General features: G+C 53.7%; 2 protein-coding genes and 1 long non-coding RNA gene across 3 annotated transcripts in view; 1 reads left to right on the forward strand and 2 right to left on the reverse strand.

The window, feature by feature from the left end:
• Positions 1-1,889: 1,889 nt before the first annotated feature.
• On the reverse strand, positions 1,890-2,770 carry MIF (macrophage migration inhibitory factor). Its single transcript, XM_072803461.1, has 3 exons — positions 2,527-2,770; positions 2,209-2,381; positions 1,890-2,087 (listed from the first exon to the last, which is right to left on the reverse strand). Exons 1-3 carry the CDS (start codon positions 2,632-2,634, stop codon positions 2,021-2,023), a joined length of 348 nt encoding a protein of 115 aa, XP_072659562.1. The 5' UTR covers positions 2,635-2,770; the 3' UTR covers positions 1,890-2,020.
• Positions 2,771-3,263: 493 nt separating this feature from the next.
• LOC140619679 (uncharacterized) lies at positions 3,264-5,635 on the forward strand. Its single transcript, XR_012019518.1, has 2 exons — positions 3,264-4,485; positions 5,347-5,635. It is a non-coding gene; the product is annotated as an uncharacterized lncRNA (long non-coding RNA).
• Positions 5,636-11,940: 6,305 nt separating this feature from the next.
• The window catches only part of SLC2A11 (solute carrier family 2 member 11), a 16,986-nt gene continuing 10,965 nt past the window's right edge, over positions 11,941-17,961 (reverse strand). Inside the window, exons 5-10 of the mRNA XM_072801932.1 lie at positions 15,034-15,255; positions 14,841-14,951; positions 13,999-14,100; positions 13,837-13,912; positions 13,463-13,590; positions 11,941-13,230 (exon numbers count right to left, since the gene is read on the reverse strand). Coding sequence (XP_072658033.1) covers positions 13,021-13,230; positions 13,463-13,590; positions 13,837-13,912; positions 13,999-14,100; positions 14,841-14,951; positions 15,034-15,255 — 849 coding nt within the window. The 3' untranslated portion in view covers positions 11,941-13,020. The remainder of the gene's footprint in view (positions 13,231-13,462; positions 13,591-13,836; positions 13,913-13,998; positions 14,101-14,840; positions 14,952-15,033; positions 15,256-17,961) is intronic.

Consider the following 17,961-nt stretch of genomic DNA (forward strand, 5'->3'; position numbering starts at 1 on the left):
CATCTTGACTAGCAAGCTGGTAGGCGAGAGTGGACTACCCCCAGAGCACAAAGTGCCAACCATCACGTGATAGAAAAGAGGGAGGGAGGGCGTGGATCTGTGCGTAAAGTGTCAGATGACTGGGCCCCATAGCCTTGGGGCTGAGTGGTTCTGAAGTCGTCATAATCAGAGAAGTGTGACTTATCCTCTGCTTCAAGCCTGGGATAGGCACCAGGAACTTCCTGCCCCTGCCTGCCAGGTGTTCACGGTGACGCCACAGAGGTGACTCGTGTAGGGATAGTGGGTGTTGTGGGGCTACAGCACTGGCAGGCATCTCAAGGAAGGAATTTGTGGCCTCTGCAGGCCCCAGGCCTCTGTACACACACAAGACAGCCCTTGTCACTGTCCGTGGCTCAAAGGCAGTCCTGTTGTTCCCCACTCCCAATCCCAGAAGGGCAGTAACAGCCTCCAGAGGCTCAGCCCAGACAGCAACCCTTTCCCCTAGAGCCCCTCAGCTTTCAAAAGCAAATTCACTTAAATTCCACATTATTTAAAAAGTCCTCTTCTAAGATAACCTGGCCTACGTAGAGGCTAAGAAACAAAGAGCAAGGGATCTCAAAGGCACAGAGCCAGCAGGAGTCCAGAGGTGAGGCCTCACTTCTCCTGAGAGCCCAGGAATGGGGTTCATGTGGTCGGAAGACCACCCCCCCACCCCCCACCCCCGTGCAAGCAGATGAAATGAACACGACTGACTTATCCCACAGGTCAGGCCGCGCAGGAAGGGTGGAGCTGGTCCTTCCCTTTAGCCAAGACACAGGTGCTGGCCCTGGCTAACTAGGGCCAGCTCCAGGCACATGAATTCCTAGTGCTAGTGGCTGGGTCTCACTTGGAAGGAGCTGCTGCCAGGGCGCATGGAGTGTCTCACACTGCGGGCTACGATTGGATTATAGCCCAAAGGCACCTGCTCTGGGAAGCAGCATGGCAGCTGAGGTCCCCACAGCCCAAGTGTGGGCAGAGAAACTGCCCACTGTCCTAACCTCACCCCCACAAGGGAGGCCCTGCCCTGGGCCGGAGGGATCCTAGTTAGACTCCAGTCACATTTGCCCTTGATACTGATGCTGTTGTTGGCGGTGCCCGCAGGGCCAGGACCTACAATATCCTAGCAGCTACTATCTCACAAGAATGGCAGCAAAACTAAAGGACAGGTGTTGTTGCTGGTAACTGCTGTGGTGGAGACCTGGGTGCCCGAAAATAGCGGAGCCCAGGCACTGATTTGGGGGCAGACAGGGCAGTGTAACCAAGGACTCTGCCTCCTGTGCACCTCCCCATCCCCAACCTGAAAACTGTCCCCAAGTTCCAGAACAAGGGGGCTTTCCAGGTCAAGAAACTAGGGCACCAGCCCAGCAGGGCTTTACCCTACCACACCAGGGGGTAGAGGGGGGAGGCTTTCTCTCCCCAGAGCACCCTTTGCCCATCTGGAAGATGGGAAGAAGGTGGGGCTGATGAAAGGTCCAGCCCCACCTGACCCTCCAACCCCTCAGACCAATCAGACTCATCCCCACCCCTCCCTCCCACTCCTCCCACCAGCCCAGCCCACGTGGTGGCCCTGCCCCTGTTGGCGGGAATGGATTCGACTCTGGGTTCCGGCCAAGGGCAGAGTCAGGAACCTGCCCTGGGAGGGCAAATGCTGAGTGGGAAGCTCTGATTTGATTGGAATCTTATTCCTGGGTCTGTGGCCTCGGGCAGGAAGCCAATCAAAGCTGCGGCCTCTGCTGGGGCACAGGAGGGAAAGGCTGGGCAAAGGGACCCTAACAGTAGATGCCGAGGGGCCACCCCTCCCGGCCTCGGTTCCCGGGTCAGCGGCCCGGCCCTGCATCCACTCCTCTGCAAGCCAAGGAAGCCCGAGGCACTTGCGGCCTCCAAACCGTTTATTGGTCCCGCCTCGGAGGTGGGGTCGCTGGTGGGGGGGGGGGGGGGGCGGGGCGGACACAAGGCTGCGGGGAGCGGGGCCTGACGCATGCGGGTCCGGCGGGCGTGGCGCTCAGGCGAAAGTGGAGCCGTTCCAGCCCACGTTGGCCGCGTTCATGTCGTAGTAGTTGATGTAGATCCTGCGGGGCGTGGAGGCGGGGCTCAGCGGGCAGCGTCCTGGCCGGCGCGGGCCCGCGCGCCCCCCCCGCCCCTCCCGCCGGGGCGCCCCCGCCCCCCCGCGCCCCCCGCCGCCCCGCGCACCTATCCGGGCTGACGCGCAGGCGCTCGGCCAGGAGGCCGCACAGCAGCTTGCTGTAGGCGCGGTTCTGCGCGCCTCCGATCTTGCCGATGCTGTGCAGGCTGCAGAGCGCGCACGGCTCGCTGGAGCCGCCGAAGGCCATGAGCTGGTCCGGGACCACGTGCACCGCGATGTACTGCGGGGACACGGGGTGCGGTCAGGCGGCCCGGGCAGCTCGCCGGGCCTTCCCCGCCCAGGGCCTCAGCCCGGGTCGCCTCCCCGCCCCCCAGCCCGGACCCCCTCGTCCGCCCGGCAGCCCCCCCGTGCTCCCTCCCGCAGACCTGCGCCGGCTTGCCGGTGGCCTGCGCCAGCTGCTGAGTGAGCTCGGAAAGGAGCCCGTCCGGCACGGAGGCGCGGGGGACGTTGGTGTTCACCACGAACATCGGCATCCTGGCGGACGAACGGCGGGGACCCGGCCCGGGAACCGACGGACGCGCGCGCGGCTGCAGCCCGGGAACCTGCGCTACGTGACCGCCGCGCCGTGCCGCCCCCTTGCGCGCAGCGGCCCCGCCTCCCGTGACGCCGCCGCCGGCGAAGGCCCCGCCCCCGCGCGACCTCCAGCCCCGCCCGGTGACGTCACCGCCCGTCGAGGCCCCGCCCCGCCCCGCGCGCCCGCGGCTGCCTCCCGCTGGTGACGTCAGCGCCCGCGGCTTCTTCGCCTTCTTGGCGGGATCTGCGTTTCTTTAGTTTCTTTGTTAGTCCTTTGTTTGGTCACTGATGTTCAGGGACGTGTGTGTGCCAGGCATTGGGGGTACAGCGGTCCCCTGGGCACGTGACCCCTTACCCCCCAGGAGTCCAGAGCTGGGAAAGCGGGTGAAGTTGCAGCCCGTTCCGCCGCACGCCTGGAAGCTTCGCATGTCCGGGGCTGCGTGGCCCCCAAGGCTACGGTCCTAGGTGTGTGAGTGTGAGAGAGAGATGGGGCGAGGGCGTCGTGATGCAGGTAGAAGGGGGGCAGGCACGGCAGAGCCGGAGTCCCCATCCAGGTGCCCTCCCTGCACCCTTGCTCTTTAAGGTGAGTGAAGGTGCTAGGAGACCCCAAGGGGAGGGGCAGGGACTAAGAGGTGACGCTCAGACAGTGCTCCATAGGCTAGAGGCGGTCAGCAGCTGTGTCTTGAAGCCACCCCCAAGTTCCTAATCCCCTGAGCAACTCTTCTGCAGGTCCAGGAACTTTAGTCTTCAAGGAAGCCCCGCCCTAGTAACATCCTGTAGGGATGCCCTTTCTGAGAGCCCTCAGAGAATTCTTTGTCTCTTCCACTAATGGTTAGCTCAGGGGGCATCTGGTGGGTGGCAAGCATACAAGAGACGTGGACTAAATACTGGGTGAATGAAGATAGCCGTGACATGACAGGAAGAGGACAGAGCAGTGGCTGGATTGGGGCCCTGGCCGCACCTGCAGGCCTTGCCATCACTGGGCAGAAGGGCTTGTGGCTAAGAGGCCACCCACTCCCACTCTGAGGAGCCCCGCTGGTCAGGCTGCTGCTGTGCTGGGGGACGGATCTCTCTTAGGTGCTGGAAGGGGTCCATTGGGTTTGGCTGAGTCCTCAGAGCTCTCCTTGGCATTTGGCAGGTGCTATCTGGTTAAGGTGGCACAGCACACACTGGCCTTGACGATGGCCATGTGATACAGCAAGGACACTGGTGCCTGTGGGACCAGCCAGCATCCAATCAAGTAGGTCCCATGGCCTGGTTGTGCAAATAGCCTGCAAGTGTTTGTTCCTCCAGCTGGGACCCAGGCTTCATCCTTCCTCACTCTCATACCTTGCGCCCAGGGCTCTTACCACAGATGGACTGATGCACTCCACGTCTCTAGCGCTGGGCCCTCCTCAGAGCTCAGTAGCTAATTCGGCACTTCCTGCTCCCTGTGTCCAAATCCAAGTGCGTGACTTTTCCTCCCGCACCTGTTGGCCTGCCAGTGAAATGGGTTTCCCTCCACTGTCACCGTCCTCCTCCTCTGCTCCCACCCCACAATCCTAGCACCCCCCCCACACACCTTAGTTTAAGTTAGCTGGCTTCACCTTTGGCCTGGCCCTGGTGGGCTGCTCTTCCTAGGGGAGGAGTCTATTTCCCTGCCCCCTGGCAGCCGATCTGGCCATATGATTTGCCTTGCCCAGTGAAATAAGAACAGAAGTGGCAGGAGTGACTCCAGGCAGAAGATTCAAGAGCCAGGACCTGGTTCTTTGAGATGGTGGAAGCGTGACAAGATGGATTCGCACCAGCAAACGCTGGCGATGTCCCCGTAGGTGAGCCACTGCCTTTCAGGTTGTTACTGTAGCATAGAGCAGTCTTCCCTGATCCGGGCAGCCTCTGCGCTATTTACCATTTGCTCTGACCCTTCCCCATAGCATTCAGTGCCATCTTTCTAGAAAGGCACCTGAGGAGGTGATATCATTCCCCATCCCACCCCTTACTAGCTTGGACACTAGACTAACCTGAGACTCCCGTTTCCCTACGTGTAATTTGAGGATGCTAGTAGTGTCCACCTTACAGAGAAGTATTCTGAGGACTGAGTGGCCTAAATACTGGTAATTGTCCCCGCTGATACTAGAGGTAGTGCTGTCACGATGCCCTGGGTAAGCTGGTCCCCGCCCCACATCTTGCACCATCCTCCTGAGTCTGCGTGCTGTCTTTCAGTACCATGCTCCTAGCTCTTGGCTCCCAGGTTGGTCCTAAAATGTGGTATGCATTCACTTCCCTTCATCTGCCTCAGTTCCTCAGGAAAGTCCCAGAGCTGCTGGCTGTCGTGTGGTCCTATAATATGCCCACCACCTCTCCTGTCCTTCGAGGCTATAACCACATTTCTGTTTGTGAGTTAGTGTTTTCTCGCTAGGTGGTAGGCTCCATGAGAGAGGTGACTGTCTCTTTTTGGCTCTTGCTGTGTGCTCACCTTCTGACTTGTTACCTCAGTGGTAAGCAGAGGGCCTCCAAAGATGTCCCCGCTCCAATCCCTGGAATATGTGAATATGTTACGTTACGTGACAAAAGGCACTACACGGGTGTAATTAAGAATTACAGACCTTAAGATAGGGGGATCATCATGGATTATCTGGGTGGTCCCAGTGTAATCACACAAGCCCTTAAAAGGAGAGAATTTTCTCCACTAGACTCGGTGAGATGCGGCAGAAGGAAAAGTCAGACTTGAAGCAGGAGGAGGACTCAATGTGCCATCATTACTGGCTCTGAAGATAAAGGGGGCCAGGAGCCTCAGTCGTACAACCACAAGGAACTGAATTCTGCTAACAACCTTAATGAACTTGGAGGTGGGTTCTTCCCTAGTTGACTTAGAGACGCTTTGACTTTGGCTGTACAAGAGCCTAAGCGGAAGACTCAGTCGCTTGGTGCTGGACTTCTGACCCAAAGAAACTGTGAGATAATAAATCGGTTTTGTTTTAAGCTGCTAAATTTGTGGTAATTTGTTCTAGGAGCAAGAGAAAGGTAATACACTTGGCTTCAATAGGGGCTCGATAATTCTGTGCTGAACAGCCAGATACATGCCCCGGGAGGTGTTGGCAGGCATGGTGGCTGACTTGTCTGGGAGCTTCACCCCATTCGTTCTCACTGTAGGAATCTCCATTCTGTCTGATTAGAACATTCGCTGCCCCTGGCAACCAGGTATGGCCACAGGAACTCACACAATGTATGGGGTTTGTGGGGAGGCAGCTGCCTTGTTGATGGAGGCACAACCCTGCCTCCTTCCTCCTGCCCCCGCCCTGGAATTTGGACATGACCCTCAGTTGTGCAGCAACTGTCAGGCAGCCATGAGCTGGAAAAACCCAAGCCAAGGAGCTGGGAGTGGCAGCCCAGAGGAGCCCAGGGCTCTAACAGCTCTGCCCAGCCCCTTCGGCTGACTTCCAGTTACAATAGAACAAGCAGCTCCTCGTTCAAAGCACAGCATGTCAGGATCTGTGTCATCCGCGGTCCCAGTGCAAGTCGTGGCTGCTCTAGAGGACTTCCTGAGTGTCACGTCCGGTGGCACGGCAGGCGTTCTTACCACAAGCATCCTTGCTGCAAGTATTTTTGTGGCAAATATTTTTGCCACATAACTGTCTATAAGGCAGTGTTGCCATAGAAGATAAAATCAAGTGGCGCCTGGGTGGCTCAGTGGTTAAGCATCTGCCTTTGGCTCAGGGCCTGATCCCAGGGTCCTGGGATCGAGTCCCACATCAGGCTCCCCGCAGGGCGCATGCTTCTCCTTCTGCCTAGGTCTCTGTCTCCCTCTCTGTGTGTGTTTCTCACGAATAAATAGAATTTTTTTTTTAAAAAGGATAAAATCAAGAAGGAGAATTTAATAAAAAGGACACAATGAAACATGAAAAACAAAATTACCCAAACTGAGAAAAAATATTTGAATACATTTGAAACGTGTGGATTCTGTGCAAATAACTTGATTTTATTTTGTGGACTGTACCTATGCACTTGTTTTCAAAATCTAGTATTATGCATTTTGGGGGTCTTTTTTTGGGGGGGGGGTCTTTTTAAATTCATCTTGTATCACCTTTCTTTCCTTTTTTTTTTTTTTGCTATTAAGAGAGGTATCTGTTCCCAAAGACTAGGATACATATATTTTTTAAAGATTTATTTGAGAGACAAAATGGGAGGGGGGTTGGCAGCAGAGGGAGAGGGAGAAGGAGAGAATCTCAAGCTGACTCTGCACTGAGCACAGAGCCCAATGCAGGGCCCAATCTCACGACCCTCAGATCACAACCTGAGCCGAAACCAAGAGTTGGATGCTCAACTGACTGTGCCACCCAGGTGTCCCTAGGATGCATCCTTGTAACTGAGCTTTGTATTACATTGTGAAAGCTTTTTTTTTTTTTTTTTTAATATTTATTCATGAGAGAGAGAGAGGCAGAGACACAGGCAGAGGGAGAAGGCGGCTCCATGCAGGGAGCCCGATGTGGGACTCGATCCTGGGTCTCCAGGTTCACATCCTGGGCTGAAGGCGGCGCTAAACTGCTGGGCCACCGGGGCTGCCCATGAAAGCTTCTTTTAAAACTTTTCATTTTAATTTCAGTGTAGCTAGCATAAATGTTTATTAGTTTCAAGTGTACAATAGAACGTTTTGACACTTCCGTACAATATGCCTTGCTCATCCCAAGTGCGCTCCTTAATCCCTATCCCCTATCTCACCCATCCCCCACCCACCTCCCGTACTGGTAACCATCAGTTTGTTCTCTATAGTTAGGACTCTGTTTCTTGGTTTCTCTCTTTTTCCCCTCCATTCACTCATTTGTTTCTTAAATTCCACATATGAGTGAAATCCTATGGTATTTGTCTTTCTCTGACTTATTTACTTTAGCACAATACCCTCTAGGTCCATCCACATTGTTGCAAATAGCAAGATTTCATTCTTTCTGATGGCTGAGTGATATTCTGTTGTATACGTCCACCACATCTTCTTTATCCATTCATCCGTTGATGGACTTGGGCTGCTTCTACAATTTGGCTATTGTAGATAATGCTGCTATAAACGTAGGGGTGCATGTATCCCTTTGAATTAGTGTTTTTGTATTTTTGGGGTAAATACCCAGTAGTGTGATTAATGGGATCGTAGGGTAGTTCTATTTTTATTTTATCTTAGTTTAGTTTTAGTTGGTTTTGTTTTGTTTTACATCATGAAAGGTCCTACACTGTTGTTTGTTCTTGGCATATTGTCACCTATCCATTAATAGACGCTCTGTAGTTCTGTGGGAAATGTTGGTTCAATAACCCTGCACCACTGTATAGACCATTATGAGGGCTAGGATTTATATAATACACAAATGGGACACCTGGGTGGCTCAGCAGTTGAGCATCTGCCTTCGGCTCAGGGTGTGATCCTGGAGTCCCAGGATCGAGTCCCACATCGGGTTTCCTGCAGGGAGCCTGCTTCTCTCTCTCCCTATGTCTCTGCCTCTCTGTGTGTGTGTCTTTCATGCATAAATCTTTTTTTTAAGATTTATTATTTATGCATGATAGACATAGAGAGAGAGAGAGAGAGAGAGGCAGAGACACAGGAGGAAAGAGAAGCAGGCCCCATGCCGGGAGCCTGACGTGGAACTCGTCTACGGCCATACCACCCTGAACGCGCCCGATCTCGTCTGATCTCGGAAGCTAAGCAGGGTCGGGCCTGGTTAGTACTTGGATGGGAGAACTCGATCCCGGGACTCCAGGATCGCGCTCTGGGCCAAAGGCAGGAGCTAAGCCACTGAGTCACCCAGGGATCCCCAAATAAATAAAATCTTTAAAAAATATATACAAATGGGAGTACTGTGTCGATGGAGAATTGAACCTAAACTGTCAACCAGTTGATGAAACCAAAGAACTCAACCAGTTATTTATTTTTTTTATCTTTTATGGCAAAACTGTCTCACAGCCAATTGGTTATACAGCAAAACACTTGTAGCAAAGATGCTTACAGGAGAACCACCTAGAACTGTCCAGTGGGAAAGCGCTGCTGGACACAGAGGTGGGAAGGAAGGAAACCTCCCAATGGAGGGAAAAGCCAGCTGGATAAGGGGGACTATGGCTCACAGGAGCACCCAGCAGACCCTGAAAGCCAGGGACATCTTTGTGGACAGGATCCGAGTTACCCAAGCTGGAAGGAGGGTATGGGAGCAGAGAGGCCTGCTGGCATCCCACTGCGGGGCTACCTGCTTGTCCCCTTGAGGCCTCTCCCCCACTGGCAGCCCGTGTCCATGGGCAGTCCACCCTTGTACTGGCTCCCACCAGCTGGGTCTCCCTCGGCACCCCTCCCCAGGCCACACAAGCCTTGACACCCCTATAGCAAAAACTCAGGCAGCCCAGAGCCCTCGACCATCCCTGAACTCACCAGTCCCCTGTCCTTGTTCATTGAATGTGGTAAATTTGCAGCACAGACAAGCAAAGACCATTCTCCTTCCTTCCATAGTGGAAAAACGCCTGGGGTGTCATCACTCCCACTGGTGATCAGATGTACCTAAAGGTACAGGATTACAAAGAGGGGTGTCTGCCAAGAGACCACCACATTACTAAGGAAGGGCCGGGGCGTGGTGGGGAGCCAACAGTCACGGCCAGCTAACCCCCACAGGCCCCTGAGATGTGGTTCAGAGCAGGTGATCTGGACACAGTCACTTACAGGCTCAGAGCCTCAGTTTCAGAATGAGGAGGGGGCTTCAGGTGGCAATTCCTTTCCCATAGACTTGTGTGAAGGTTAAAGGAGCTGAAAGGACAAAGTACAAAGTCCCTGACTTATAGCAGGTGCTCAGTAAATGCTACCGGGACTTACTGTATTGCAACTAAATGTCCCAGAGCAGGGAATGAGCTAATAGGCCTGAACCCCCAAAGGTGGGCATGCAAAGAGAGGGCGACTGAGCTTTCCTTCCCTGGCGTCCAGGTCCTGTCCCCTCACAGGATCCCCTCTTCACAGGATCCCCTCAAAGCCAAGGCCAGGCTTTTCAGGAGCCCCCAGGACACTGGCCTGCTCCTCCCGCTGCACTGGGGGTGACCGTGATGCAGCCCCACTCAGACCCACATCACGGAGACCTCATAGCTGCCTGTCCCCAAGGTGGTGTCCTTCTGGGAAAGCCTCGCCTCCCAGAGGGGGGCATAAGCCTGCACCTTGGTGGGGTGGGCACTTCAGAGTGTGGGGCCACTGGTCACTGGAGTGTCAGGGGAGGAGACCATTGGAGGGTCCCTATGATCTCAGGCTAAATTCCCCACCTGGCCTTCCAGGCTCCCCACCTCACCTCAGAGCACTTCTCCCCCAGGGATGCCAGGCTTCCCCTCCTGCACCTCTACTCTGTCCAAGAGCTTTCCTGCCTCCATCCAGCAGCACCAGTGGCCCCCAGGAAGCCTTCCTGACATCTCCAGCTGGAAACCCATCCATCTCTAGGCCTCATTACCTGAGCCTCTGTGGATGCATCTTCATGGTCTGCCTCCAAAGAAAGCTGTGTGGGGTGTGTATGTATGTGTGTGTGTGTGTGTTTGCATGTGTGTGTGTGTGTGTTTGTCTGCAGAACATTGGCATCTACCCCTGGGATTTTGCTCCATGGCCAGAGCCTTGGTTATGGGACCTGGGCTCCACCTCAGCATCCTTGTCTTTCTTTGGGTATCTGGTTCTCCTTTATCTTTGATTCCCTGCTGCCTATGGAATGGAGCCAGGGAACCCATGGTGTAAGACTCTGACCTCCTGCAGGCTTTGCAGTGAAGGGCCACATAGTGGGCTCCTCCCCGCCTGCCCTCGCGGAGACTGAGATGTGGCCCCTTGGCCTCCTTGGCCTCCAGGTCCTGCTGCCAGTTCTGGCCCCACCCTGCGCCCCAGCTCAAGCCCCGGTACATCACAAATCCATAGTGTCTCCTGGGACCCTTCAGGTGGCCTATGGACCTCCTCCACGGAATGGGGTGAGGTAGCCAAACAGCCAGGGCAGGGGGAGCAACATCGTGCAGTGGTCAAGACCACCCAGGTCAGTCCTGGCCCACCACCTGGTGATATGGCCTTGGACCTTAGACAAGCCGCTGCCTTCACGTGCCTCCCCTTCTCCTGTGTAAAACAATGATAATAACAAGTACTGGTTTCTGGGGCTCCTGGGTGGTTCAGTTGGTTAAGGATCCCAGGGCTGAGAAGATGGTTGAGGTCATCACCATTGATTTCAACCCTTTTCTCACACCATACACAAAAATTAACATGGGACCCCTGGGTGGCTCAGTGGTTGTCTGCCTTTGGCCCAGGGCGTGATCCTGGAGTCCTGGGATGGAGTCCCACATCAGGCTCCCCATAGAGAGCCTGCTTCTCTCTCTGCCTGTGTCTCTGCCTCTCTGTCTGTGTCTCTCATGAATAAATAAAATCTTTAAGAAAAAAATTAAGAGAAAACTGATAACATAAATGTAAAAGTTAAAACTATCAAACATTTAGAAGGAAATCTTTGCAATGTTGAGACAGATAAAGAGGACACAAAAAGCATTAATCACATGAGATAAAATTGATAAATTGGGCTTCATCAAATTAAAGATTTCTGCTCTAAGACAATTTTTTAAAGATTCTTATTCATTAAAAAAAAAAAGATTCTTATTCATGAGAGACACAGAGGCAGAGACACAGGCAGAGGGAGAAGCAGGCTCCATGCAGGGAGCCCGATGTGGGACTTGATCCCGGAACCCTGGGACTACACCCTGAGCCAAAGGCAGACGCTCAACCCCTGAGCACCCAGGTGTCCCGAAAGACAATTTTTAAAGGATTTTATTCATTTATTTGCCAAAGCACAGGCAGTGGGGAGGAGCAGAGGGAGAAGGAGAAGCAGGCTCCTCGCTGAACTGGGAGCTTGATGTGGGGCCTGAGATCATGACCTGTACCAAAGTCAGATGCTTAACCAACTGAGCCACTCAGGAGCTCCTGGAAAAATTTCTTCTATACTTTTGTTTGTCTTCTATAGTTAGACATACATTCAATATTTTTATTTTTATTTTTTGGTGGGTAGCAAAGCAAGGTCTATTGAGCAATAGTAAAGTTTATTGAATGATGGAGTACAAAGCTCCCAAAGAGGGGACCCAAGCGGGTTGCCCTTAAAAGCTTTTATTTTTAAGTAATCGCTACACTCAACATGAGGTTTGAACTCATGCCAAGATCAAGAGTCACACACTCTAACAACTGAGCCAGCCAGGTGCCCCTAAACATACATTTGCTGTTAAACTCAGTAATTCATTTACCCAAAAGAAATGAAAACATTCTTCTACACAACAACTTGTACAGAAATGTTTATAGCAGTTTTATTCATGATGGCCAAGATTCAGAAACAACCCAAAATGTCCATCAACAGGTAAATGGTAAACAAATTATAATACATCCATGCAGTGGAAGACTGCTCAGCAACACAAAGGAATATATACTAATACATGTGACAACATGCAGGAATCCCAAAAACTTTATTTGGAGCAAACACAGACACAAATGCATATATAAAGTATAGAATTATATCAAACTCTATAAAGAGCAAATGTGACCTATGGGGGCAGATGGCAGGTTAGTGGTTGCCTAGGGCTGCAGGTGGGGGCCTACTGATTGCAAAGGGGTACGAGGCAGCTTTTGGGGTGATGTGAATGTTCTACTTCGATTGTGGTGGTGGTGGTTTCATGGGCATATACATCTGCCAAAACTCATCAAATACACACACACACACACACACACACACACACACACACACACACATCTAGAGGTCAGGGGAGGGGAAAACCAGAGGGAGAGGGAGAGTGAGAATCCCAAGTAGGCTTCATGCCCAGTGTGGAGCCTGACATGGGGTTTGATCTCACCACCCTGAGATCATGACCTGAGCCAAAATCAAGAGCAGGGCACTTAACTGACTGAGCCACCCGGGTGCCCAAAGAGTGTTTTTTAAAGTAATCTCTACATTCAACACTGCTCTCAAACCCACAATGTTGAGTCTCATGCTATATCGACTGAGCCAGCCAGGTGCCCCCAGAAAATTTTTTTCAGACCATCCTCCTCAAACTAAGTGAGGCTCCCTAGTATGCACACACTTCATAATCTGTATTTTCTCCTATAGCATTTCCTAGAGTTTGTGATTATTTTTATTGGTTTCCTGTTAATTGCCTCTAGACAGGGCACCAGCAGGTCCTGATCCTGTCTCTCTGGCTCACCACAGATTGCTAAGCACCTGGCACCAAGCGTGCATGCAGTAGGTGCTTAATAAGCACTCATTAAACAAATGAATGCAATAATTAGGGAATGTAGAGGGCCAGGACCCTCAGCAGGAAGCAAAGGAGAGAGCAACAGCTGGCTCTGGGCCCCCACTGTACCTATAGAGCTACAGCTCTGTGGACAGGATGACTTCTGGGCCCGACCAGTCAGGGCCCTGGTTCTGCTTAAGGAAGTCAGCTTCCTTAAGTCTGTCCAATTCCTCGGAGATCTCCAGGAAGCTCTTGCCTTTGGTCTCGGGGAGGAAGAAGGCAGTATAGATGGCTCCACAAACACAGACACCAAGGAAAGGCACATAGAAAAAGTGGGACAAGCCCTCCTGCGGGTGAAAAGAGAGACCCGAAGCCCTGGTGTGGCCCCATTCAGCCACCAGACAGAAGGCCTCATGACAGGCGGTGATGAGGGATTTGTCCCTCTTGGTTCAGATGAGTCCTAACCCCACCAGCCTCAGTCTCCCTGGATAGAGACCTCCCACTGGGACTCTCCTGCTGACAGAGATGAAATCTAAGGCCAGGGCCCCATGAGGGGTGGGGGCAGTGGGGCAGGCCTACCATGATGAACGGAAACCCCAGCCCGACCAGGAAGAGCAAGATCCACATGAGCACTCCGCAGACCATATAGGCAGCAGGCCGGGACTTCTGGTCAAACAGCTCCGTGGCCAGGATCCCTGTCACTCCGGCTAGGAGGAGGAGCAGGGACAGGGGGCTGCCAGCTGGGCCCACCTGCCCAGCCTTTCCCTCACCTTGTCCTTGACATGGGAGTGGAGATCCCCCCTCCTCCTCCTCCCGCCATTCCCTCCCAGAAGCCTTGGTACAGGTAGGCAGGGTGGAGGGCATGCAGGTGACACGGCATTCACAGCCACCCACCATGCACGCAGACATTCATGCTCCTTCCACAAAGCTCAAAGCCTCTTGGGCCCACTCACCGGGGCCAATGCCAAAGCTGAGGATGAAGGCAAAGATGCAGGACATGGCCAGGTAGGGCATCCAGGGGACGGAGCTCTGTAGTAAAGGGAACTCTCATGTGCATGGAGAGAGATGGACATCAGGCCGCCCCAAGCCGCAACCGTCGTGTCCAGCCCCGCTACCTGCAGGCACAGGGCCACGGTGAAGATACTTCCCCAGCAGGTCATCAGGGAGTAGCCGGCTATCAGCAGCACGCGGCGGCCCACCCTCTCGATCAGCACACACTGCAAAGGAAAGGAGCTCTGGTGACCGGCAGGGACTGGAGCCACTGCCCCTGTTAGAGGTGAGCAGTGGGAAGCTAGTGGTGGGTGGGAGGGGGCAGTTAGGAGCAGCTGATTGCTTCAGGAGATTAAGGCATTTTTTTTTAATTTTTATTTATTTATGATAGTAACAGAGAGACAGAGAGAGAGAGAGAGGCAGAGACACAGGCAGAGGGAGAAGCAGGCTCCATGCACCGGCAGCCCGACATGGGATTCGATCCCGGGTCTCCAGGATCGCGCCCTGGGCCAAAGGCAGGCGCCAAACCGCTGCGCCACCCAGGGTTCCCTAAGGCATTATTAATTAGGTCAGTCCTTTGGTCATCTGCAAATGGTGTGGGGTTTTTATTTTTTATTTTTTTATTTTTTTTTTAAATTTTTATTTATTTATGATAGTCACAGAGAGAGAGAGAGGCAGAGACACAGGCAGAGGGAGAAGCAGGCTCCACGCAGGGAGCCCGATGCGGGACTCGATCCCGGGTCTCCAGGGTCAGGCCCTGGGCCGAAGGCAGGCGCTCAACCGCTGAGCCACCCAGGCGTCCCTTCAAATGGTGTTTTAAGTGCACGGTCAACAGTTGGTGCTCAATAAATGTTGGCTAACTCGCCCCATTGGAGCACAGTGACCTGGAGCGGAAAAGCGCTCAGGACCCCAGGCCCCGCCGCCCGCCGCAGGGCTGCTGGGGGTCACCCGGAGCGCGGCGACTCACCGACACGCAGGCCGCCAGCAGCTCGCAGCTCCCGGTGCCCACGACGGCGTACTGGACCTCCGCGTCGGGGACGCCGGCCCCCCGGAACACCGACGAGGCGACCGCGTACACCTGGGGAGGGCGGGCGGAGGCGAGGGCCGGGCTGCGGCTGCCTGCGCTCGGCAGCGGCCCGGGGCGGGGACGCGGGGCTCACCGAGTCGTTCCCGCACAGCTCCAAGGCGCCGCCCAGCACGGCCAGGCTGGTCACCTGCCTCCGCAGCCCGCGGTCCTGCAGCAGCTCCCACGGGCGCCGCGCTCGCTGGCCCCGGCAGGCGGCTCGCTCCTCGTCCAGCTCCGAGAGCTCCTGCGCCACGTCGGCGGTGCCCCGCAGCCGCTGCAGGGCTGGGGGTGCGGGTAGGAGGGCGCTGGGCCTCACTCAGCCCTCTGCGGCCCTCTGCAGTGAGCCCCCACCCCAGCGCCCTTCACCCCCGCGCTGGGCACCCCCCCCCCCCCATCGGAGGGGCATCGCCGTCCCGCCCCTGTCATTTCAGGGCATCAGGGACCAGAAAAGGCTGTAGGAGCTCGGGCTCCTGCGGATACATCAGAAGGGACGCCACTGTGGCAGATGGCCATGACCCAGCAACGGCCCCAGTCCTCCCCCCTTCCCCTAGCCGGGCCCTCTGCTAGGGGATCTGTGCAGCTTCCTGCACCCAAGGGGCAAGGTATGGATCATGTGACTGGCTCCGGTCTGTGCGATGAGGCTGTAGGGAGGGTATGAATTTTCAGCCCAAGCCTTAAGAGGCCTTGCTCATTTATTTCTTCTTGTTCTTCTCCCATCACAAAAGGGTGATGGGCGGGGCTGGCTCACTGATCCCAGGAATTGCAGAGATGGCAGGGCAGGGACCCTCCTAAATTAGCCAGCGCCCGTCCGATCTGCATGAGCCACCAAGAGCAGCAAGGTCACCAGCCAGGCACAGTCGACCTCAGCCAACCCCTGGGAACTCAAGAGTGATTGAGTTCAAAATCAAAAAAGCAATCAAAAAAGTGATTGCTTTTTTGTTTGCCACTGAGATATGATTATTAGGCAGCAACAGAAAACTGAGGAATTAACAGGTACCAGGAGGGGGTGCTACCTACCTACTAGGACCTGGAATCTACCCTACTGATTTCAAGACCAGGCAGGGAAGGTGAGGGGGCTGGAAAACTGGAAGCCTGGGTATGTAGGGCAGTAGTGGGGAAGAAAGAAAACAGACCTCGTGAACTTCTGGGTAAGAGGGAAGAGATCTTTGCGTGGTGAAAGCATGAATTGGTTGTTTTTAGCTGAGTATTCTAAGCTTACTATCAGAAAAAAAAAAAAAAAAGGTGCTCAAAAAGACCTTGAGAGGGAATAAGATTTTTTTTTTTTTGGAATAAGATTTAATTCAATTTAACTCCTTCTAGAATTCACTAGATTGGTTTAATATAAAGCAAAAAGAAACAATAAACTTGTTTCTCCTCTGAGCCCCTCCAATTAGCAAAAAGAGTCCCCTATTAAGCTACAGTCTGAAAGCCAGGATCAAATCCAGAGCACTGCCAGGGAGCTATGGACTCAGGTAACAATGACATTAAGGGTGTGGCTTAGTTGGGATCCCTGGGTGGCTCAGCAGTTTAGCGTCTGCCCTCAGCCCAGGGCGTGATCCTGGAGACCCAGGATGGAGTCCCTGCATGGAGCCTGCTTCTCCCTCTGCCTGTGTCTCTCCTTCTCTCTGTGTCTCTCAAGAATAAATAAATAAAATCTTAAAAAAAAAAAAAAAAAGTGTGGCTTAGTGCAGTGCCTCATGAATCCTCATGGCTGGAAAAAGGGTCACTGGGGGGCTTTAGGGTGATGGACCCCTGCAGCCTGACATGCCCCCAATTTCAGTAATTTGGTCTCAGAGAGAAGCAGGTCTGAAAAAGACTTGTGGGTGTGGCTTTTTGGCAAATCAAATTCGTAGAAAAATCACATTGTTTTTGAGAAAATTATATTGACAAAAGCTCTGCCAGGCTGGATGAAAAGGGACCAAGACAATTTGAAATGTAAAGATTTCTGTGCCCCAACTTTTTTTTTTCTAAAGATTTTACTTATTTATTTGAGAGAGTATGAGCACAAACAGGAGGAGGGGCAGAGGAGAGAGAAGGAGAAGCGGACTTCCCACTGAGCAGGGGGATTGGTGCGGGCTCGATCCCAGGCCCCTGAGATCATAACCAGAGCAGAAGGCAGATGCTTAACTGACCAAGCCACACAGGAACTCCGATGCCCCAGCTCTCTGTGGGCACACTTGCAATGCCCTCTTCAGAAGGTGTCAAGGAAGGATATCTCAGAGGGCAAAAGCCAGAACCTGGGGAAACCATGGCCTGGGGAGCCCCTCCCAGGGGGCAGAGCCAGGACTTGATCAAGGAACATTCCGGGCCCCTAGAGCAGGGAAATCTGGCAGCATTTTTCCAGGAGCACTTCAGCGTTAAGGACTGGTGACTGCTTTCTGTTCCCTCAACCCCTCCTCTTTTAAAATGAGGGTTAGTTCAGGTTACCCTGTCCTACTTCCACCATCTTGTGTTGAGTTCAGAGGGGCAGGAGATCTGTGTGTTTAGCTCCTAGGTCTTTGGATCAAGAGGAGGCAACATAGAGACTTGATGTGATCCTAAGATCCTGGACTGCAAGACTGATGCCATGATTGGATGAGACTGTGGGGCCCCGGTGACATTGAACTTGTTTTGCACAGGCAAGGGGTATCAATAATAGCTGTGGCCGTGATGGTAAGCTGAGAAGGTGCATGAGCGGGCCCTGGTCCTCACCCTTCTCTAGATCAACACCCCTTGCCATGTGAGAGGATATGCCATTCGTTTTCCCTTCCCTTGACTTTGGGTTCAGCAACATGGCTGGTGGGATGTTCATGGGCACAGGGGACCACAGTTTTGCAAAGTGCTTGTGCAATTGGATCTGCTTTCTTGTGCCAAAAGAACATCCCTGGTCTAGCCCATTGGTACCAAGAGTGAGAGGAGAGGCAAGTGCCGCAGAACTTAATTGCTCCAGCCCAGACCAGCCTGAACTGGCTGACTGGCTGATTCCCAGACTTATGAGCCATTCCAGCTGAGATCAGCAGTCATGAAGCGAGCCCAGCAAGTA

The sequence above is a fragment of the Canis lupus genome, chromosome 27 (genome assembly GCF_048164855.1).
Source record: "Canis lupus baileyi chromosome 27, mCanLup2.hap1, whole genome shotgun sequence".
Taxonomy (NCBI): Eukaryota; Metazoa; Chordata; class Mammalia; order Carnivora; family Canidae; genus Canis; species Canis lupus.